General features: G+C 53.5%; 1 protein-coding gene across 4 annotated transcripts in view; it reads left to right on the top strand.

The window, feature by feature from the left end:
* The window catches only part of LOC148648692 (voltage-dependent T-type calcium channel subunit alpha-1I-like), a 144,976-nt gene that overhangs the window by 109,189 nt on the left and 13,292 nt on the right, over positions 1-22,495 (top strand). For 3 of the 4 annotated variants that reach the window (XM_088606500.1, XM_088606499.1, XM_088606502.1), the window contains 15 exons: positions 6,254-6,405; positions 7,395-7,580; positions 7,924-8,041; positions 9,643-9,798; positions 9,889-9,979; positions 10,477-10,637; positions 10,921-11,445; positions 13,311-13,411; positions 14,174-14,297; positions 15,250-15,318; positions 16,155-16,333; positions 17,301-17,427; positions 17,714-17,839; positions 19,771-19,860; positions 21,317-21,509. In XM_088606500.1, coding sequence (XP_088462626.1) covers positions 6,254-6,405; positions 7,395-7,580; positions 7,924-8,041; positions 9,643-9,798; positions 9,889-9,979; positions 10,477-10,637; positions 10,921-11,445; positions 13,311-13,411; positions 14,174-14,297; positions 15,250-15,318; positions 16,155-16,333; positions 17,301-17,427; positions 17,714-17,839; positions 19,771-19,860; positions 21,317-21,509 — 2,398 coding nt within the window. The remainder of the gene's footprint in view (positions 1-6,253; positions 6,406-7,394; positions 7,581-7,923; positions 8,042-9,642; positions 9,799-9,888; positions 9,980-10,476; positions 10,638-10,920; positions 11,446-13,310; positions 13,412-14,173; positions 14,298-15,249; positions 15,319-16,154; positions 16,334-17,300; positions 17,428-17,713; positions 17,840-19,770; positions 19,861-21,316; positions 21,510-22,495) is intronic. The other variant, XM_088606501.1, reaches the window with a different exon arrangement.

Below are 22,495 nucleotides of genomic sequence, written 5' to 3'. Positions count from 1 at the left end.
TCCAGAGTCCAGGTTCTGTTGGGCCTGGTGCATGCATAATTCAGCTTTAAGGGCCTGGAGCCTGTTTGGTGTCCAGAGTGAAAGTGCTTCCAGAATTTGAAGCTCCTGTGCCCTCCACAGCCCGGTGGCCCGTGTGGCTTATAAAAAGAGATGGCTTCTCTCTCAATTCAATTCAATTCAAGGTGCTTTATTAGCACGACCGATGGGCACAATCAGTGTTGCCAAAGCAAATAAAAATAATAAAATTAACATGGAACAAAACAAAAAATAGAAGTAAAATAAAATCTACAGACATATTACAGACATTTACAACAAAGACATATTATAAAATATGTCTACCTCAGGCTTCTCTCTCTCTCTCTCTCTCATGGGGCTCTGGGAGAGGGGGGCCACAGACACTTGTCCACTTGCAAAGACGCCAGGCCCCGCCCCCTGTACGTAGACATCAGGCCCCGCCCCCTGAGCGTAGACGTCTGGCCCCCACCCCGGAGCGAAGACCTCAGGCTCTGCCCCTGAATGAAGAAAAACCTCAGCCAGGAGATTGCGGATGAGTGAGGGAGAGGTGATGGAGAACAGGCATGACCACAGCAGCCAACCGGGGTGTTGCAGGGTGCAGCACAGCCCCAGGAACTGGACTTGGAAGAGCTAAAAGCTGCAGCCACGACTACCCCACTCCCCCCGACTACACAACAGAGTATTGGCCCAGTATTGGCCCAAGTGCACCAAGACAAAATGGCCATTTCAGTTGTCTGATCCGGTCCAACAGTGTAGTGCACAGGAGAACACGTCGTCTATGGCACACATGCCAATAAAAATGTAACAACCGGAAGGGTAAAAACGAGAAGAGACCTTCTTGATCACTTGGTTAGTAAGAGCTAACTGATCCAGCGAATGGCATCAGACCATGTCTTGAAAGGCCTCTTGGAATACGCTTCAGCCCCTTTGTGGAGACATAGCTCTCATTTTTTGGAGACCCAGGCTACCTCTTTCCTCGGTCCAGACGGCCATGTGTCCTTCTAGGCCATTCAGTCATCCATCAGAGCTCCCTGTGAGCCTGCAGTAGAGTCTGGCCAGGTCCCAGCTCCACGGGTGGGGCTTCACAGCCAGGAGATCAGAAACTGTCAGAAGGAGAAAAACACATCCCGGGAAATGAAGATGTAGCCCTGCGCTGGAGCTAAAGATAGCCTGCTGTCCCCCGCACTCTCGCCCACCCCCTCACTGCTGCACAGCCAGCAGAGGTCAGAGTTCGCGCATTGCGGCTGAGTGGGCGCCTGGAGATTAAAAATAACCGTGGGAGAGAGAAGGAGCGGACAGATGCACGCTCTGACTTGCACACGCTGATGGGAAAAGTAGAAAGCGGGGGCACGCTGGCTTATTTCACTGGTGGGAGCGCACATCGGACGATACAGGGCTTTCTCAGGCGGGACTTGGAGTGCTGGGCTCTCCCCGTGGAGATCCTGTTTTTATATCCCGTTCCCACTCCAGACCCCTGAGAGGGCCGGGGAGTTTTGCTTCATTGCACCTCTTAGCTCAAGCAAAGCTGGAGATTTTGTGACCAAACTGTTGGCTTTTGTTTTCGTAGATTGCATTCAACGCCTGACATTTTCAGAACCGAAAGTGGGTGGAAGTGCATTCTGTTGTGCATCGGTGTCTTTAACTGACAGCGCATATCACGGCTGGATTGTTTCTTCCTCCTCTGAACTTAAGGCCACCTGATCATTGTAAACTGCAGGGTTCATCCTTCTAGACCTCAGGGTTGTGTTCATCCCATGACATGGCTGCCTGTGTTTATCGGTGTGCATTTGTACTGACTTGCACTGATGTGCTTTCGAAGTGAGGTGTCATACGGGTGACATCTCTCATGGTCACGCCTACCCCAGTGCATTCTGGTCACCGTGCATTCTGGTCAGGGCAGAGCTGTGACCTGCCAACCAGTCCACTCACAGGGGCACGAGCCTAGGATTCGCACAGGGAAAGGGTGCAGACGCCCAGCAGAGCTGCCGGGGTATATCTGGTAACTGTAGCTAACACGCTGTCTACACCAGGGCTGGGCGACCCCACTTTATAGAGAGCCAGATTCCCACAGACGCTACAAGTGCTTTTCAATGAGCAACATAGGCTGCAAAAATAGATCAGGCTGTTTGAGTACTTCAAGTTTATTTCATAGGTGTAATGAAACGCAGAGAGCTCTATGACCGTCAAAGGCTGGGGCTGATGTAAATCGTGACCCTAAATTTATAACCACTAAACATGGGGATTTCCGCCTGCCACTAGCTTAGATCCGGAGAGCAGCCATTCACAGAGCTTCTCCATCTCCCAGCGAGTGTTGGGATAAGGGGTATTAACTGTTAACTCTGATCTCTTCATTTACAAATTGGCCATTCCCAGTTGGATAATGTGCTGGGCGCCCCTGGACAGGCCCTGGCTATTCCCCAGGGTTGTGTTGTGCGTTTGCTTGGACTGTTGCAAAACTGAGATGAGCTTCCCTGCATCCGTCCGAAAGGGTCGCGGCCGCCCGGAGTCTATCCCAGAAGGAATGTGCGTTTAGCCGAGCCTAATTCGACAAGCGGAGCTGCCAGCTCACCTCCCTTCCCCCTTCCTCTTTCATTCCTCCCATCAAACCTCTGCCCGTCTCTCCCCACGCCTCTCATTGTCTGGCCGTTCAGTTTTGAGCCGCTCAATAGCCCTTCATTGAACCGGCTCACAAGCGAGCCCGGCATGATTGGCGCCCCGGCTTGCGCTATTGAGAGGCGGCGCCGAAGCCGCAGGCTGCAGGCAGAGCTCTCACGGGCACACAATGGCAAGGGTCCGCGCACACCGCGGTTTCTCCGGGGGCGTGTTCCCGCCAGCCTGCGGGCTGCGAGCTCGGCACAGCGAGGCAGGCAGGAGGGCTCCGTCACAATGCAGCAACTTCAGCTTATCGAGAGGCCGTTTCTGTCAGCAGAGGGCTGCCCGGGAGGAGCGCCTTCCTGCTGAAGAGGATGCTGGGACTGGGGAGGTGTCAGCCCTAGTAGAAGGGAATGATATAGTAAGCCTACAATAAGAGGGCAAACAATGCCAACTGCTGGAGGCAAGAAAGAACCCCAAAATTGGAGAGAGCAGGGGGGGGTCCCCGATAGAGGAAAGCACACAGTTCCAATTCGGGAAGGCTTCACCGGGACCCTCAGACTGCCAAGCCACAGCCCCCCAGATCGCCTTGCTCCTCACTGGTGTTTCCTCCTGCAGACGGACCGCGGGCACTGAGGCCGAAGGAGTAAAGGACTCCGCTGTCGTGAATCCTTGCAGTTTCTAGAAAGCTCTGTGTCACGCTGGCTGGCAGGGACGGGCGGCCCCAGCCTTCCCCCGTCACCTCGCTGAGCGAATTCGCAGGACAAGTCCTCCGGCCCGTGTCTGAGGTCGCGGTCAGTCGGCGCCGGACCCCAGCTGCCGAGCCCGTCCTGCTCGCTGATACACACTGATTGCACTGCGGGCGTCACACCTCAGCCCCCCTTGCGTGTGCCAGCGGACCCCTGGGGTCGTGTTCTCGGCGATGGCTAACGCGAAGCAGCGCTTTGCAGCTCCCCGGTGCCTCGATATCTCCCCCCCACCGCCCCAGATCGGCTCACCGTCGCTCGCTCGCTCTCTCTGTGTCAGTGTGTGACCTCAGGGCTGAGTACCGCAGTGATGCCAGCCAAAATGCCATGCTCTTCAGTGACCTTTCCAGGCTGCTGTCGCTTTGACCACCATCTCGGACTTAACCCTTTCATGGACAGCGCAAGTTAAGCACATTACAGCCCCTTCGTATTGGAAGAGAGAACCTTACTGCAGACAGAACTCCCCTAGTTTAGCCTGGGTCGTACAGTATGTTCATATCATGTGTGATCGGATTTGTTGCAACCAAAATGTCGTTCCTGTAATTACCTTATAGTCTATAGCAGTGTGATTATAGCACTATCTGTGCTGCAGTAGCTGTGTTGCGATGTTGCTGTGCAGTAGCAGTGTCGCAGTGTTGCGCTGCAGTAGCTGTGCTGCAGTGCAGTATCTGTGTTGTTGTGCAGTATCTGTGTTGCTGTGCAATAGTGGTGTTGCTGTGCAGTAGCCTGTGCTGCAGTGCAGTAGCAGTGTCGTTGTGCAGTAGCTGTGTTGTTGTGCAGTAGCAGTGTTGCTGTGCAGTAGCAGTGTTGTGGTGCAGTAGCAGTGTTGCAGAGTTGCTGTGCAGTAGCAGTGTTGCGGTGTTGCGGTGCAGTATCTGTGTTGTTGTGCAGTATCTGTGTTGCTGTGCAATAGCGGTGTTGCAGTGCAGTAGCCGTGTTGCAGTAGCCGTGTTGCGGTGTTGCTGTGCAGTAGCTGTGCTGCAGTAGCTGTGCTGCAGTAGCAGTGTTGCGGTGCAGTAGCTGAGTTGCAGTAGCAGTGTTGCGGTGCAGTAGCTGAGTTGCAGAAGCAGTGTTGCGGTGCAGTAGCTGAGTTGCAGTAGCAGTGTTGCGGTGCAGTAGTTGTGTTGTTGTGCAGTAGCTGAATTGCTGTGCAGTAGCTGTGCTGCAGTAGCTGTGTTGCGGTGTTGCTGTGCAGTAGCTGAGTTGCAGAAGCAGTGTTGCAGTGCAGTAGCTGAGTTGCAGTCTCAGTGATGCTGTGCAGTAGTTGTGTTGTTGTGCAGTAGCTGTGCTGCAGTAGCTGTGTTGCGGTGTTGCTGTGCAGTAGCTGTGCTTCACAGTAGTACAGAACACCTTATCACACATGTGCTCTTGGTGCCATTGTCAAGCCTCTTTGTTTCATTTTTAATTCATTTAGAAACAGGATTTAAAACATATACAACATCATCCAAAATGATGTCCCGTGACTCAACCGTTCGAACACGTGCTTTTCTCTGCTTCTACCAGAAAGGCCCATGGCACAGCAGAAGTAGTAAAAGGCTGGTATCCCGGAGGCTGCTGTCTGGTGGACTGGCGGTCTGGCGGTCTGGCGGTCTGGCGGTCTGGCTGTCTGGCTGTCTGGCTGTTGTCGCTAGGAGCTGCTGGAGAAATGCTCAGCACAGGCACATGTGGGAACCCTGCTGCCTGCTCTGTGCTCTGCTACAGAGTCGCAAACCCCACCGACACCTCGCCGTATAGAGCAGGCTGCCCTCCGCTCTCCACTGTAAATGTCAGCCGTGTGTATCCGCGGCTGATTGCTTTGGGGAAAATGTGGTCTATTACTCCAGACACCGTATGACATCATATAACATCTTACAGATACTTACAGGCAGATACAGAAGTTTAATTAGTTCACTGTCTGGCGGCGTGTTCTAGGACTCACACTTTTATTATATGCTCCATAAATCACACAAAGGTGCAGGTTGAGCCGGGGACTCGAGCAAAGCCGAGGTTATTGTGTTACAAAGCTGCAAAGCCCGGTTTTGGATTCTCCCCGCCCCCCACCGTGACACGAGGTTTTTGACCCCCCTAAAGCGACACGGAGGCAGAACTTAAAATAGTCCAACCGGCTGCAGGCTCCTTTGCTGAGCTGAAGGTGAGAAAATGAGGAATTGGCCGTTGGCACCACAAGAGGCCGTTGGCACCCAGCTGTGAGCTCATCTCGGCTGCCCTGCTGACCCGACAGACCCATGCGCTGCTCTTGAGGGCTTGAGTCCAGAGATGTCTGGTGTGGATGACAATCGCAGGCGTCTGCAGACCCGCTTGTGCAGAGAGATGCCACAGTTGTGGTTCCGTGCGGCCGTCCAGAGGGCCGTCGGAGGTGGACGGGCCTAGGTATTTCCTCTGCTCGCCAGCGACCCCTGGGTCAGCGCACACGCTGGCTGTGGTCAGCGAGGGCCAGACACCACGTTGGCAGTGGTCAGCCTGGGCCAGGCCCCCTCCCCGGTCAGCAGACACGCTGGCAGTGGTCAGCCTGGGCCAGGCCCCCTCCCCGGTCAGCAGACACGCTGGCAGTGGTCAGCCTGGGCCAGGCCCCCTCCCCGGTCAGCAGACACGCTGGCAGTGGTCAGCCTGGCCCAGGCCCACTCCCCGGTCAGCAGACAGGCTGGCTGTGGTCAGCCTGGGCCAGGCCCCCTCCCCGGTCAGCAGACACGCTGGCAGTGGTCAGCCTGGGCCAGGCCCCCTCCCCGGTCAGCAGACACGCTGGCAGTGGTCAGCCTGGGCCAGGCCCCCTCCCCGGTCAGCAGACACGCTGGCAGTGGTCACACCTGAGCGATGGCTGAGCCAGTGGAGGCAGTGATTCACCTGGAGGGACGCCACATGCGCGCTGCCCACACTCTGTCTCCTCACTCCCCCCCCCACAGCCGGAGGAGCTGACCAACGTGCTGGAGATCTCCAACATCGTCTTCACCAGCATGTTCGCCCTGGAGATGATCCTCAAGCTCACCGCCTTCGGCTTCTTCAGCTACCTGAGGAACCCCTACAACATCTTCGACGGCATCATCGTCATCATCAGGTGAGTGGGGGCTGCCAGCATGGGCCACATGTAGTGTTTCAACCACAGGGCCCCGTCATCCTGAAGTTAAGAGGGGAGTGCTGCCTGGTGCCATTGAGGGCTCTGGTTTTGAGCTCTGTTGCTGCTCGTCTCTTTGTGTAATGGGGTGGCGTTGCCTGTCTTATCTTAGCGCTAATAAGCACTAGGAATACATCCAGCAAGTAAAGCGCTACCCGCTGCAGGCCAGTGTGCTTCTCTGACACTGCTCTCTTCATCCCCCTCTCTTCTATCTGCACTTTCCCCTCTCTCTGCTGCCACCCCCTGCCCCTTTTCTCCTCTATCCTTTCTGTCTGCCCTTCTCTCTTCTCCTCTTCTCTCTCCCACCTCCCTCTGTCTCTCTCCCCTGGTCCCCTCTCTCCCCCGGTCTCCTCTGTCTCCTCTCTCCTCTCTCCCCTGCTCTCTTCTCTCCTCTCTCCCCCTGGTGTCCTCTGTCTCCTCTCTCCCCCGGTCTCCTCTGTCTCTTCTCTCCTCTCTCCCCCGGTCTCCTCTGTCTCACCCCCGCTCTCCTCTCTACTCTCTTCCCTGGTCTCCTCCTCTTTCCTCTCTCCCCCGGTCTTCTCTGTCTCCTCTCTCCTCTCTCCCCCGGTCTCCTCCTCTTTCCTCACTCCCCCGGTCTTCTCTGTCTCCTCTCTCCTCTCTCCCCCGGTCTTCTCTGTCTCCTCTTTCCTCTCTCCCCTGGTCTCCTCCTCTCTCCTCTCTCCCCCGGTCTCCTCTGTCTCCTCTTTCCTCTCTCCCCCGGTCTCCTCTGTCTCCTCTCTCCTCTCTCCCCTGGTCTCCTCCTCTCTCCTCTCTCCCCCGGTCTCCTCTGTCTCCTCTCTCCTCACTCCCCCGGTCTCCTCTGTCTCCTCTCTCCCCCGGTCTCCTCTGTCTCCTCTCTCCTCTCTCCCCCGGTCTCCTCTGTCTCCTCTCTCCCCTCTCCCCCTGGTGTCCTCTGTCCCCCCTCCCCCCAGTGTGTGTGAGATCATCGGCCAGTCCGACGGGGGCCTCTCGGTGCTGCGGACCTTCCGGCTGCTGCGGGTGCTCAAGCTGGTGCGCTTCATGCCGGCGCTGCGGCGGCAGCTGGTGGTGCTGATGAAGACCATGGACAACGTGGCCACCTTCTGCATGCTGCTCATGCTCTTCATCTTCATCTTCAGGTGAGGGGGGGGGGGGGGGGCCCGTGTGCAAGCTGCACTTTTCCCAGGAGGGGTTTCCTTATCTATCGCAGCGAGGTGTCGTTAGTGTAGGCAGAGGGCAACATCCCATGACTCCTTCGCTGGCCCAGCTCTGCTCCCTTTCCTGTGCATTAACTTCAGAAAGTGAGAGGTCCTCTTGGGTTTGTCTCTGGCAAATCCGAGTGCGACGCAAACTTCCAGTTCTCCGACTGTGAGAAGACAGTCAGAGATTACTCCCCTGGGCGCGGAGAAAGCATTTCGCAAGCAGATACCATAGGGAGAGGATTCCTTTGACTCCCACGTCCCCTGTCTGTGTTTCCGGCAGTATCCTGGGGATGCACATTTTCGGGTGCAAGTTCAGCCTGAAGACGGACGCCGGGGACACGGTTCCAGACCGGAAGAACTTCGACTCGCTGCTGTGGGCGATCGTCACCGTCTTCCAGGTACGGTAGCCGGGTCCGCGAGGAGGACGCGGAGGTGGAGACGCCGAGCTGACCAGCGGGCGTGGGGGGTGTGTGTGTATCGGGCAGGCAGGCGGGTGATTAGAGTTAGCCTGCGCTGCTTTGCCATTTCCAGCCGCGCACAGCGAGGAGTCAGACTCTCGCGTTAAATCTCACCCTTGAGGCAGGCCCGCGAGTGAACGGCTACTAGCCACCAGCTGGGCCCATCACACAGGCTCCTCGGTTAAAACATTTGCTACAGAGCCAGTGGGAAATGAATCATGGTAATAATTCATTTCACTTATATAGCTTTTCTGGACACTCCACTCCAAGCACTTTACAGGTCATGGGGAATCCCACTACCACCACCAATGTGCAGCCCCACCTGGACGATGCGCCAGTCACTCCCCACACACCAGCTCTCAGTGCAGAGGAGAGCAGAGTGATGAAGCCAGTTCAGAGATGGGATTATTAGGAGGCCATGACTGGTAAAGGCCAGGGGGTAATTTGGCCAGGTTGGTAGGGGTTACACCCCTACTCTTTTCAAGAAATGCCCTGGGATTTTTAATGACCACAGAAAGTCAAGACCTCAGTTTTACATCTTTTCCAAAGGACGGTGCTTTTTTAAAACTATAGTTCCCTTCACTATACTGGGCCATTAGGACCCACACAGACCGCAGGTGAGCGCCCTCTACTGGTCCCACTAACACCGCTTCCAGCAGCAACCATAGGTTTTGCCAGGAGGCCTCCCATCCAGGTACTGGCCAGGCTCACACCTGCTGAGCTCCAGTGGAGAGTTGCAGGATGATCTGGCTGTTTTTACTATCTGCACCGATCCTCTGGAGCGCTCCAGTTTCCCGGTTCTCCTCGTATCGCAGAGAAGCGGAGCTAGCCAACAGCAAGATGAGCGTGACCACCTGTTAGTCCTGTGTACTGTAGCAGTGAAGTGAGAATGAACGGCACTTGCTGTAACTGTCAATTCCCTTCTGAATCTAGCCGTTTCTGGAGGATGTGCTCTCTTGTCTTCATTGCATAGTGGGGATGTAGAGACTTTGGCTCCTTCAGCTCCACTGCCAGAACAGTGTAGCCCAAGGAGATGGGAAATTTGTAGCAGCAGGAGCCCCTCCTGGCCCTGCGGGCCTATGGCGTGGCTACCACTGTTTGTAAATACTGTTCCCAAGCCAGCCTTAGCAGAAACGTCAGTTGCAGTGAGGCATGTCCAATCACAAGCAGGAGCTTTGCATTAAGAATCCCCAGATCTGGGGGAGAAGTGTCCGATGTCACCCCCTGGGTGTCCCACGCACGTGTCTCCTCTCGCCAGCTCGTGTGGCCTCTTGTGTGTCCGGCTGCTGGCTTTAGGGCATGCAAGGTGCTGCCTGGACTCCCGACCCCTGGAGACCCGCAGGACAGAACCGGCCCAGTTTCTGCCTTTGAGTGCAGGTCCCCGCCAGCCCAGGCCGAAACGAATCAGGCAGAGATCTGAGGGGGAGGGAGGTCGGGGCCGCCCAGGGATGAGATGCATCGCGATGTTGGTGACAGTGACCCCTGCTGGCCGGAGGAGGTCAGCGCGGCCCTGTATTAAGCTGTATGCGGGTGTGCCACAGATCCTGACGCAGGAAGACTGGAACGTGGTGCTGTACAACGGGATGGCCTCCACCTCCCCCTGGGCAGCCCTCTACTTCGTGGCCCTCATGACCTTCGGGAACTACGTGCTCTTCAACCTGCTGGTGGCCATCCTGGTGGAGGGGTTTCAGGCCGAGGTGAGTGGCAAGCCACACCAGGGGCACAGGCGGAGCGACCCCAGAGAGGGCCCGAGACAGCCACTTCCTCTCTCTCTCTCTGCGTGACAGGGGGACGCCAACCGCTCGTACTCGGACGACGACAGGTCCTCGTCTAACTTCGAGGAGGGCGAGAAGCAGAAAGACTCCCTTCAGCTCTCAGGTACGCCGGCCTGGGCGCGATCTGACCCTCAGGCAGATGGGAGGCAGCAAGTGGGCCTGTCCCATTGGCTCTCAGAGAATCCTGCCCCTTTCTCTTTTCCTTCACCCAATTATTGGTTTAATTAAGTAGACCTTTTCCACAAAGCAGCAGATTTTGCTACTTCTCCTCCTGTTTTGATTCATCGGTCACTCCACCTTTAATTCGGTCTCTGTGAAATATTGTTAACATGTGTAATTCTGCTCTTGTTATCTCATCGTCTGGGGTTGTATTGTAAATGTCCAGTATCCCGTGTCGTGCTGTATTTCTTTATAAAACAGCCCTGCGATAATGCAGGGTGCCCTGGATGGAAGGGACTGCCAGACTATTCTTTCTAAATTGAACAAGAAAGAAATCGCAATGCTTTTAAATAAAACCTCAGAAGGGTTCGAAAGCTGTAATTAAACAGCCAGTATCTCAGTTCAGGGTCCAGTTTAGTAAGAGTGTTCCCTTCACTCCAGACCCCAAGATCTGCACTTTGACCCCCAACGGCCACCTGGAGCCCGGCCCTGTGCCTTCCTCCAAGGCGCCGTACGCTTCAGAGAGGTTGCATTGGAGCCTGGGTTCGAGGAAGAGCAGTGTCATCTCCCTGGGCCCGGCCAACCTGGAGCAAAGGTCGCTGGTAAGGACAGCTGCCCAGCTCTTTAACGCATCTAGTAGCCAGATCTCGTTTCTCCTCCAGGGAGACTGCTTGATTTCACCCTGTAAAGTAATTGAAGATAAAACACGGTTTGATTATCTGTAATTAACAGTATTTTAATTGTGTTTTCGAAACAGGTACCTTCTAGTTCTCTCCTGCACAACCATTCCTTGCTTCTCCCCTCATGCGAAAAGACGCATTCCTAATGCAAGAAATTGCATATGGCTAATAAAGTGATCTGATCTGATCTTATCATGTGTTACAGTGCGGCAGGCGCAATTCCCACTACCACCACTGGGGGCGCCCTCCTCAGTCCTCCTGGAGCCGGAGGTCCAGCTGGAACAGCCTGCGCTGGCCCTCCGTGGGAATGGGGATGACCGTGGTGGGGGGAGGCGGCGGCGGCGGCGGCGGCAGCAGTAACGCCCGGACCCGGAACCCCCCCAACCCCGCCGAGCACGAGTCCCTGCTCTCGCACCCCTCCCTCCCTCGCGCCGCCCCGCCCGCCCCCATGGCGCGCCACGTGCCCGCCCACCCCCCGCCGCCCCCCCGGCGGGACCGGCGCGCCCTCTCGCTGGAGCTCCCCGTTCTGCTGCAGGTCCCCGGCGCCCCGCCCCTCCCCCAGGCTCTGCAGCGCAAGAAGAGTTTCTCGGGGCCACAGGGGGCCCCGGGGGATCACCAGGACTGCAACGGCAAGACCCCCGGCCCCCAGCAGCAGCACCTCCTGGGCGAGGTGTTCCCCCAGCTCAACACCCGGAAGGAGAGGGAGGAACTGGAGGAGGAGATCGACTACGTGAGTGCGAGAGGCTGAACAGCATGGCGGAGTCATGACAGAATAACAATGATAATAATAGTTCCTTACACTTCTATATAGCCCTTTTCTGGACAGTCCGCTCAAAGCTCTTTACAGGTAATGGGGAATCCCACTACCGCCACCAATGTGCCATTGGACCCAACCTGGATGATGCAACGGCAGCCATCAGTGGGGAGGAGAACAGAGAGATGAAGCCAGTTCAGAGAGGGGGGTGATTAGGAGGCCACGATGGGTAAAGGGAAGGGGGTCATTTGGCCGGACACCAGGGTAACACCCCTACTCTTTTCAAGTAACGCCCTGGGATTTTGTGATGACCACAAAGAGTCAGGGCCTCAGTTTTACATCTCATCCAAAGGACAGCACCTTTTTTTACAGTATAGAGTCCCCATTACTGTACTGGGGCAATAGGACCCACACAGATCACAGGTACTGGCGCAGGTACTCACACCTGCTTAGCTTCAATGGGCTGCCAGTTGTGGGTTGCACACCTTGACTACACACAAAAACCTGCTTAGGACAGGGGTCAGCACTTCTTCACCTGCCCTGAAATGAAGAAATGCTTCAGATTTATCTCTGTCTGTCTGCTAAACTAATATGAAATCCTGCACCAGTCGGCTTCTGTCTCAACAGCAGTGTGTGATGGACGGTGCTGTTGTAGAGCCCAGGGTGATCCATGAATCTGCCTCTGCTGGGAGGCGACAAGGCACAAATTTCAGGCCCTCTCTCTCATTACCGTCAAGTCCACATGACCGTGTGTATTGCTCTTTTAAAGTGAATTGGTTCTTATAGCCCCTGGTGAAACACAGTCAGTCTTACATTGCCCCACCAGGCAATCCACTAATATCTAAATCTGGGAAATGGCTGGAAAACCATCAAAGGTTAGATAAAAACACACTGCTGCTGTGATGCAATCTGTATGCCGGTTCAAGCAGGTTGAAAAAAGGATCTTGCTGTCTTCCAGTGCACAAAACAGCAAGATTGGCGTCTGCTTTTCGCCCCAGTTATTTGTTAGATATTTATCACTGGCCGTTAAAGATATGAAATGAGATGGGAAGAGGAGACCGTTCAGGCAGTCATTCCTGCAGTTCGCTTTCCATTTATTGAGCTAATTATTTGGAGTAAAAAGGCAAAATCTCATGTGTTTCCGTCTAATCGAATAATGCCTGTAAAACCTGCAGGGCCTCTGTCTCTGTACTGTTCTGGACTGGACTGGACAGGGCCTCTGTCTCTGTACTGGACTGGACTGGACAGGGCCTCTGTCTCTGTACTGGACTGGACTGGACTGGGCCTCTGTCTCTGGACTGGAGAGGGCCTCTGTCTCTTGCCTGGACTGGACAGACTCTGTCTCTGGCCTGGACTGGACAGGGCCTCTGTCTCTGGCCTGGACTGGACTCGGCCTGTCTCTTAACAGGGAGCAAACAAATATTCAAAATGCAAAATAAACAAAATTCTTCTTGCGCTTCTGACTAGACCTCTTCAGTAGTCAATGCTAACACAGTCCTTGTCTTCCTTCTTCCATTCCCTCTAGTACAGTTTACATAACAGACAGTGAATGGTGATTGGCACTGAGGGCTTCCCCTCCCTGGTTTTTAAATTGTCTACAAGCCAATGGTCTTGTACCGACAGGTCAGGTGACTGAGGGCATCTGCTCATTCCCCACAGCATTCTGGGGATTGTAGTTCAGACAAGTAACTCCCTCATGTCTGAAGCCATTGCCCTCCCTCAAGGCCCAGTTGAGGACATGTGAGCTGGGAAGTCAGTGTGAATGCTGTCCAGTAGACTCCGGTAGCCAAGTCCAGATCTGTGCTGGTTCAACATGCGCCGCTGTTGTGTCTCCCTTCCAGAGTCTGTGTTTCCGAATCCAGAAGATGATGGAGGTGTACAAGCCAGACTGGTGTGAGGCCAGGGATGACTGGTCCGTCTATCTCTTCTCCCCACAAAACAAGTCAGTCTGCCCAGTGATCGGGGGGTGGGGGGGGTGGCGGTTGGGAAGAGGTGTTGGCAAGCAGACAAAGACTTTCTTGATTCCATCCACAGAAGAAACTGGTCAGCCTGCGACCCCTTGCAATTCAAACCAATGCTCCAATCAGCTTGTTCCGTATTGAATTGATATTCAGCTGTTTCAGTATAATAGTCATAGTCTCATTAGCTTTTCTGTCTCTTTTTTGAAGATTTCTAACACTAATCTTCTAACAAAAGTGACTGATCCCTTTGTGTTTTCAATTAACTTTATGTATAGCTCGTTAAATCCCTTCCCAGCTCTAATGGGGTCACTGCCCTAGTGTCACCTTATTTTCCAGCAGCCGTGGGTGGTACGGGACCACACACCTCTTTTGCTGTCTTTTCCTTGTTTCCAGCTTAAGTGCTTAAGTAAGGAGAGTGCTGGAGCTGAAAAATACAGCTTAATAAATATAAATGACTTTGTTTCCTGGATCACACATGATACCATGCAACCTTTGCCCCTCTGTGGCAATGTTTCTAGCCCTCCGTTACCATGTACAGTTGATCATAACCACTGTACCAGTTTTATCCATATTGTACTGGGATGCAATTTAGAGCCTTTTGCATCAGATAGAAACAAGATAGGAATTAGGGCCAGAAGTTGGCATCCCTGTCTATGACCGTGTGAAGTTCTGGATTCATCATTTCTGTCTTTCTCTTCCACTCACTGTTTGCACTTCTTCTGTGGTTGGCACTGTTCCCGCAGGTTCAGGCTGCTGTGCCAGTCCATCATTGCTCACAAGCTCTTTGACTACGTGGTCCTGGCCTTCATCTTTCTCAACTGCATCACTGTGGCCTTGGAGAGGCCCAAGATCCACCAGGGAAGCCTGGTAAGAAAGTTTCCCAGTCCTAGATCTAGACCCAAGAGCATAGCCCAGAGATATCTGGCTTCTTAGCTAGGATTGGTCCCCAAGAGTACAGCCTGCCAACTACTCAACACGAGATCAGCCAGCCCACTGGAGTACAGTCTGGTGATCTCATAAAGCTACTCAATCCAAGACCAGTCCCCCCAAGTACAGCCGGGAGATCTCGTCCTGGTTCCCAGTTTGATACTAATCTCCCTGAGTACAGCCTGGAGATCTCATCCGGCTTCCCAATCCAAGATCAACTCCCTTGAGTACAGCCTGGAGATCTCATCTGCCTTCCAAGTCCAAGACTTATCCCCTTGAGTACAGCTTGGAGATCTCATTCAGCTTCCCAATCCAAGAGTAATTCCCTTGAGTACAGCCTGGAGATCTCACCCAGCTTCCCAATCCAAGATCTGTCCCCTTGATTAGAGCCTGGAGATCTCATCCAAGGTTGCCCCTCCAGATTACAGTGTTTGAATTCCATCCTGGTTTCAAATTGAAGATAAGATCCCCGGAGCGCAGCTTCCTAGTCCGGGAGGAGCCCCTATTTCACAGAGATCAAAGCCAGGGTACTTCTTCAGGATTTACACCTGCAGTGATAATTCACATGATTTCTAAACAGTGCCCTGTACATAAATAAAACATTAACTGAAGCCAGTTTGAAATGGAAAAGCAGACATGTTCGTATTGCAAATGAGTGCCAAGGTCCACAAGTAACAAACGTGTGTGAGCGAGTGCTTAGTGTGTGAATCGGTTGTGCGGCACAGGGGTAGGTGTGTTCATCGTGGCCTCCAGACAGCAGGCCAAGGTCCCCCATCGCTCCAGACCAGATAGCCTGTAGCCCACCCTGGCTACAAACCAGCCCCTGCTCCTGCAACTTCCTGATGAGCCCTGAAGACAGAGGCAGTGGATTAATTCTGTGTGCTTTCCACAGGAGCGCCTCTTCCTCACCATCTCCAACTACATCTTCACTGCCATCTTTGTGGCTGAGATGACACTCAAGGTAAGGAGGTGATCTGTGTTTGTCCATCCATCTGTCCATGCATCCACCTGTTCTGTCACACTCCCACAAGGGCAGCAGTGCTGGTCATCCCTGGACTATTAGAACCCGCCTGACTGATGCTTCAGGGCTGGGATCAGAGCGGTCATTCTCGGTGCTGAGGGGTGGGCGGGTCAGGGGGCCAGGCGAGAGTCACCCGCTGAGAGCTGGCCCTGTCCTCGGCGTTTGTTGGGCTCGTGGACTGGCCAAGAGCACGCTTTTCAGAGAGCGGAAAATGAATGAGATCTTCTCCCCCCCTGTGCTGGTCAAAGCACGAGCACCGATTTGAGAAACGCCGGCTGCTTCCAAACTCGGATGGTTCCTGAAAACGCACATTGGACGTTGGAGCTGATCTGCCAGTTTCTTCCTCACAGATGAAGCGCCTTGTTGCCCTGTGAATCAGGATGTGGTGCAGGAGAGCTTAGCTTCTGTGACTCCTTCCTGCAGGGCAATTCAACACACTGAGTGGAGTGACACTAGCGGATACAGCCACAAGCAAAACAGGCAGGCCTGTCTGGATCTCCTGCACAACCCTGCATAATGACCTGCTCGGAGCCTTTAGCGGAGAAATCCCATCAGCTCCACGGGCTCCTGTGTCCCCTCCTTTTGCAGGAAGTGTCTGTTTCATGCACACACTGTGGAGAGGGGCAGCTGGCCCACAGCTCCGCCCAGAGGGGGAGTGTAATGACCACGGAAGGGCGGAACGGCCAAACGGAGAGCCCAGGCCTGCTAGGCTGACGGGAGGGCGAGAGTGGCGGGCCGCCCTCAGTGCTCGATGTGTGTGTGTGCTCCTCGCGCAGGTGGTGTCCATGGGGCTGTACTTCGGCGAGCAGGCCTACCTGCGCAGCAGCTGGAACGTCCTGGACGGCTTCCTGGTCTTCGTCTCCCTCGTCGACATCGTGGTCTCCATGGCGGGCGGGGCCAAGATCCTGGGGGTCCTGAGGGTGCTGAGGCTCCTGCGCACCCTGCGCCCCCTCAGGTACGGGGACTTGTGTGTGGCTGTTTGTGGGGCTTCTGCAGGGATGGCACCCCTGAAGCACCGGTGCCGAGACGTGGAAAAGCCCCATAAGGCAAGTGCCATCGATCTCACTACGTACGAGCAGTGAGAGAGGCCTTTCCTTTACTAGATCAAGTGTCAGTAAAGATCAAGTGTAAGTAAATCCCGTGAGGGGATCACGGCAGTGTCCCCTCTAAGCGCACACAGGAAATTGAAAATTAAATTCCCCCAAAAATATGATAATAAGACGAACAGGGTCGTCAATTGAAAAATGCTAAATTGACCACATGAGACTGGCTGCAAGAGGCCCACCTTGGCTCTGTGCGTTATTATCGCTACTCGATCATCGATATCTCTGCTCTCGTTGTCTCGTAGCTCCCTGCTCATGCCGGCTCCACGCTCAGTCTCTCTGACTGGGCTCGTTGAGTCGCTGTCCCGGACTGTTGGATCTCTATGTTCCTATGAGGATGACTATATTAACAAAAAATAATTTCAGGTTTACAACTTTACATACAATCAATTTAGCGTGCACTCGTTTTAATCACTGGGAAGAAATGTGTACAACTTGACATTTTTGCGCAGACAGGCCATTAAAAATTAAAGGGAACATTGGATGATGGGCAGGTGTATAAATAATGGCAACCTGCCCATGATCTGGTACTGGAGTACTCCTGTGCCTTTTGGGCTCTGCTCCAGCTGCGCTTGTTTAATTAAGCTTCCTGAAACCTTACTGAACAGCTGTCTGGTTATAACGTTGTACTTTTTCCTCTGAGGTTTTGTTTTTAGTAGTGCAGTTAGTTAGAAAAGCACAGCAACAACACTGTAACACTGTAACTCCTCAGTCATGCAACTTTTCTCTTCCTTGATCAAGTTGCTTTGATCTCACTGGGTCTCCATACAGTATGGAGCATGGAGTCCTGACTGCTGTCTGTATGTCTGTGTGCGGCAGGGTCATCAGCCGAGCCCCAGGTTTGAAACTGGTGGTGGAGACGCTGATCTCCTCCCTGAAGCCCATCGGGAACATCGTGCTCATCTGCTGTGCCTTCTTCATCATCTTCGGGATTTTGGGTGTGCAGGTACTGCGGTCTGTCTCTGTTTTAAGGGGCGCATGGCTGTCTTGTGCTTCCAGACCCATTTCCACGTCTGTTGTGTATCCCACAATTGTAGATGCCGATCTGAAAGCTTTAGAGACATGCAAATAGTCCATAAAAAAGTGTGCGTGTCACTTGTTCTCTCCATTAGTTTACTGATCTCCCTGCTATCTGATCTCCACATTCTCACTGTTGTTTCACAGAGTTTTGTAAAAGTGTTTGCTTTGTGCTCTGTATCACTCTTCCCTCTGTCAATCTCCAACCCCCATAGCTCTTCAAAGGGAAGTTTTTCTACTGCCTGGGCCCGGACATCAAGAACATCACCAACAAGTCCGACTGCCTCCTGGCCAATTACAAGTGGGTCCACCACAAGTACAACTTCGACAACTTGGGTCAGGTGAGTCATCGCACAGCACTGCGGCACGAGCCCCAGGCAAGCCAGTCTCTGTGTCAGCGTTACTGATGCGGAGCTGTTTCTATAAAAATACAAGCTCTTTTTAGTTCTTCGATTTCGAGATCAGTTCTCCGAGCCTGATCCCTGGGACACACACGTCTGTCAGGAGAAACTGCAGCATGGCTCCTGCCAGCTAACTGAGCCCTTAATTAAGTCTATTTTTTAAAATCTCATCTTATTCATTTTTTTTTCTGGTTATCAGTTTCTGGTTTCAGAAATCTGCTGCTTCGGGTATATAATTGCCAAGATATTTACAAAAAAAAATGTTCACTGTGTCCCCAATAATGTGCATACAATGTACATGTGATTAAACATCTCATGATAGGTTGTGAACTGCGCTTTTGTGATGCTGTGCTTTGAAGGAGAGCTCCTGCAGCGATACAGTCCACTGTTGCAGTGAATCTATGCCCTCCTGCAGTGATATCCATACTGTGATTTACAGCAACCCGTGTTCATGCAGACACTGTGAAGCTACTTTTACAAAGTTATCATAGTTGATAAATTATGAGCGTAGTGAGGAATTTCATAGTGCGGTCTGATTATTGGAGAGCACAGAGAAAATAAAGCCATGCATAGTGGTGAACAACGTAGAACATGTTAGAGACACTGGTCAGACCTTGTGCTCCAGCTGTTTGTACTGTATGTCTATAAGTCCTTCTCTTAAATATACAGTAGGGTAGCAGGGCTCTGAAAAGCAGAGCTTCATGCTTCCCACCACATCTCATTCAGCTGAAAAGTAATGTACTGTACAGTACCTTTCATTCTCTTCCCACGTTTCACAGTCGGGAGAACTACACTACCAGTATAGATGCATTTGTGGCGGTTTCTGTTTTCTCTCCCCCCCCAAAGTCGCTGTTCTTTCTTGGAGGAGGTAAAAGTAAATACTGTCACGATCATAATCCCTCCTCTTAAGGGCGCTCCGGCTCTCTCACATTTTAGTTGATCATGTGCACCGGCCACCGATCCTGCCTCTCCCTACTCTCCCTACTCTCCCTACTCTCCCTACTCTCCCTACTCCCGGCTCTGCACTGGAAGACGGCCGCCCGGAGGCCCGCCTACCACCGAGTCGCACACCTCCGTCCACAGCTTGAGGGCACAAGCCTCCTGTGGGCGACCTGACCCTGCTGAGTCCGGGGCTCAGAGAGCCTGGCCTCGTGATCCCATTTTTATTCCCTCTCCCCGCACTGGATCCCGTTCCGGTTTTTATCCTTGTCTAGTTTTTGTTTCGGATGATCTCCCAGCTATGGACTTCTGGACTGCCTCCTGGTTTCCCCTTCGGGATAGTTCTGGACTTGTTCGCCTGCGCCACGCCCCCCGGGCAACTGGAAAACTGCCGTCACGCCCACGCCCCCCCCCCCCCCCCCCCCCCCTTCGGTCATCCCATCCTGATCCTGTCGTTGTTCCCTGCTACCCTTCTCCAGTCTCTCCCGGATTTTACCGTCTGCATAGGGTCCTGACCTATACACATCGTTACAAATACCCAAAGTCAGGCCGCCCCCTCTGTACGGTACAGTGCGTCATCTCGAGAGCGGATTGGGCCAGACTTTGACTCTGCCGGGGCCGGCAGACGCTGGGATTTTCAGAGCCCTGATACTCGCTCATCACAGAGGCGAGTGTGCGAGGCTGTCTGGCTGTGACTAGCGAGTTAGAGCTGTTCATTCCCTTTTTTGCCTCAGAGCAGGTCGCTCCTGTGCGTGCCCTTGGCCGGCTTCGCGGGTCTGCCTCACCTGACATCTCTCTGATTGCCTCCAGTTTAATAACCCTGACCATGTCTGTGTGTGTGTGTGTCTGTGGCTTCATGTCTGCGTGACTCTGTGCGTGGGTGTATGTATGTCAACGTGTGTATGTGTGTCCTTGTGTGATTCCCACCACAGGCTTTGATGTCCCTCTTTGTGCTGGCTTCTAAGGACGGCTGGGTCAATATCATGTATAATGGACTGGACGCCGTGGGCATTGACCAACAGGTAAGAAAGGCCTCCCAGGCTTTCTGCACGCCATTCACTGCAGGGCAGTATCGGGGGCACACCTTGCAGCTTGTGTACAAAGATGATTCCCGTTCCAGGGCTGCTCGATCCATTTCAGGTTTCAGCTGCAGCCGGCTCTTGGACAAACCCTGCTGATTGCAGAATCTTTTTTCATATTGCTTGAAATGGAGCATCAAATATTTTAAATATCATTTTAATTGCACATTTCTGCCCTGCGCACACTGTCACTGTAAGGCAGCACATCCGGCATGGAATGCTGGTTAATATATAACAGCCTGCAGCAGGTACCACCTAGAGTAGCTCAGACCTCTGTGTGTAGATATTAGAAGCTATCACATTAAGTGTTACAACAGAGAATGAGAAGGAATTGTTGATAAAAGAAGCAAGTTAATTACAACCTTATAGGCAATCAAATTCCAGCAGTGAAATACTCTTGATATGATGCAGTAGCTGTGTCTCAGTGTCACTGTGCTGCAGTAGCTGTGTCTCAGTGTCACTGTGCTGCAGCAGCTGTGTCTCGGTGTCACTGTGCTGCAGCAGCTGTGTCTCGGTGTCACTGTGCTGCAGCAGCTGTGTCTCGGTGTCACTGTGCTGCAGCAGCTGTGTCTCGGTGTCACTGTGCTGCAGCAGCTGTGTCACAGTGTCACTGTGCTGCAGTAGCTGTGTCACATTGTCACTGTGCTGCAGCAGCTGTGTCTCGGTGTCACTGTGCTGCAGTAGCTGTGTCTCAGTGTCACTGTGCTGCAGTAGCTGTGTCTCGGTGTCACTGTGGTGCAGCAGCTGTGTCTCGGTGTCACTGTGCTGCAGTAGTTGTGTCACAGTGTCACTGTGCTGCAGTAGCTGTGTCTCGGTGTCACTGTGCTGCAGCAGCTGTGTCTCGGTGTCACTGTGCTGCAGCAGCTGTGTCTCGGTGTCACTGTGCTGCAGCAGCTGTGTCTCGGTGTCACTGTGCTGCAGCAGCTGTGTCTCGGTGTCACTGTGCTGCAGTAGCTGTGTCTCGGTGTCACTGTGCTGCAGTAGCTGTGTCTCGGTATCACTGTGCTGCAGTAGTTGTGTCACAGTGTCACTGTACTGCAGTAGTTGTGTCACAGTGTTACTGTACTGTAGCAGTGTTACAGTGTGTTGCTGTGCTTTTCTAACATCACGACTAAAAACAAAATCTCAGAGGAAAAACTAAAACATTATGATCAGACATCAGCTCAGTAAGGTTTCAAAAAGCTTAATTAAACAAACTCAGATTAACCAAAGCCCAAAAGGCACAGAGGTACTCCAGTACCAGATCATGAGCAGGTTTACAAATAAGGAGAGGCCTTTCTCACTGTTCATACTACGTTCATTGCTCGGTATTGCTGTTCCCAGAAATCTCTTCCCACCTGCCCTTCTGTCTCACCCCCTTTCCCTCTGTCTCCTCTGTCTCCTCTGTCTCTCCCCCCAGCCTGTCACCAACAACAACCCCTGGATGCTGCTGTACTTCATCTCCTTCCTGCTGATCGTCAGCTTCTTTGTGCTCAACATGTTCGTGGGCGTGGTGGTGGAGAACTTCCACAAGTGCCGGCAGCACCAGGAGGCCGAGGAGGCCAAGAGGCGCGAGGAGAAGAGGCTGCGGCGCCTGGAGAAGAAGAGACGCAGTAAGAGACAGAGACAGGGACCCTCAGAGAAACCCGGCTGTCCCATCGGGAGAGGGAGAGACAGGGGGACAGAGACCGGTCAGGGCCAGAGACAGAGACAGGGACCTTCAGAATAACCAGGCTGTCCCATCGGGAGAGGGAGAGACAGAGGGACAGAGACCGGTCAGGGCCAGAGACAGAGACAGGGACCCTCAGAGAAACCCGGCTGTCCCATCGGGAGAGGGAGAGACAGGGGGACAGAGACCGGTCAGGGCCAGAGACAGAGACAGGGACCTTCAGAATAACCAGGCTGTCCCATCGGGAGAGGGAGAGACAGGGGGACAGAGACCGGTCAGGGCCAGAGACAGAGACAGGGACCCTCAGAAAAACCAGGCTGTCCCATCGGGAGAGGGAGAGACAGAGGGACAGAGACCGGTCAGGGCCAGAGACAGAGACAGGGACCCTCAGAAAAACCAGGCTGTCCCATCGGGAGAGGGAGAGACAGGGGGACAGAGACCAGTCAGGGACAGAGACAGAGACAGGGACCCTCAGAAAAATCAGGCTGTCCCATCGGGAGAGGGAGAGACAGAGGGACAGAGACCGGTCAGGGCCAGAGACAGAGACAGGGACCCTCAGAAAAACCAGGCTGTCCCATCGGGAGAGGGAGAGACAGGGGGACAGAGACCGGTCTGGAGCAGAGACAGAGACAGGGACCCTCAGAAACCAGGAGACGAACGAGGCTGTCCAAGCAGGAGAGGGAGAAAAAGAAACACAGCGAATAACAGAACAAGAAAGTGACCCCAACACACAGAAAACCCTCATTTCAATGCACACTTGTCACAACGATCATAGCAAGGCAATTTCTGGGTTTTTTGGGGGGAAAAGGAACACCTGCTGCTTTTGTAGGAGCGTTTCTCATTGGTAATCAGGCCAACACATTCCTGTTTGCTGTCCTGGTCTGTTCGGCACAAACGGGTCATGTCTTTAGTTCAGCACGTGGCTCAAAA

The sequence above is a fragment of the Lepisosteus platostomus genome, chromosome 14 (genome assembly GCF_059453375.1).
Source record: "Lepisosteus platostomus isolate fLepPlt1 chromosome 14, fLepPlt1.hap1, whole genome shotgun sequence".
Classification (NCBI taxonomy): Eukaryota; Metazoa; Chordata; class Actinopteri; order Semionotiformes; family Lepisosteidae; genus Lepisosteus; species Lepisosteus platostomus.
The sequence above is the reverse complement of the archived record's forward strand: the minus strand, read 5'-3'. Positions and strand labels throughout refer to the sequence as shown.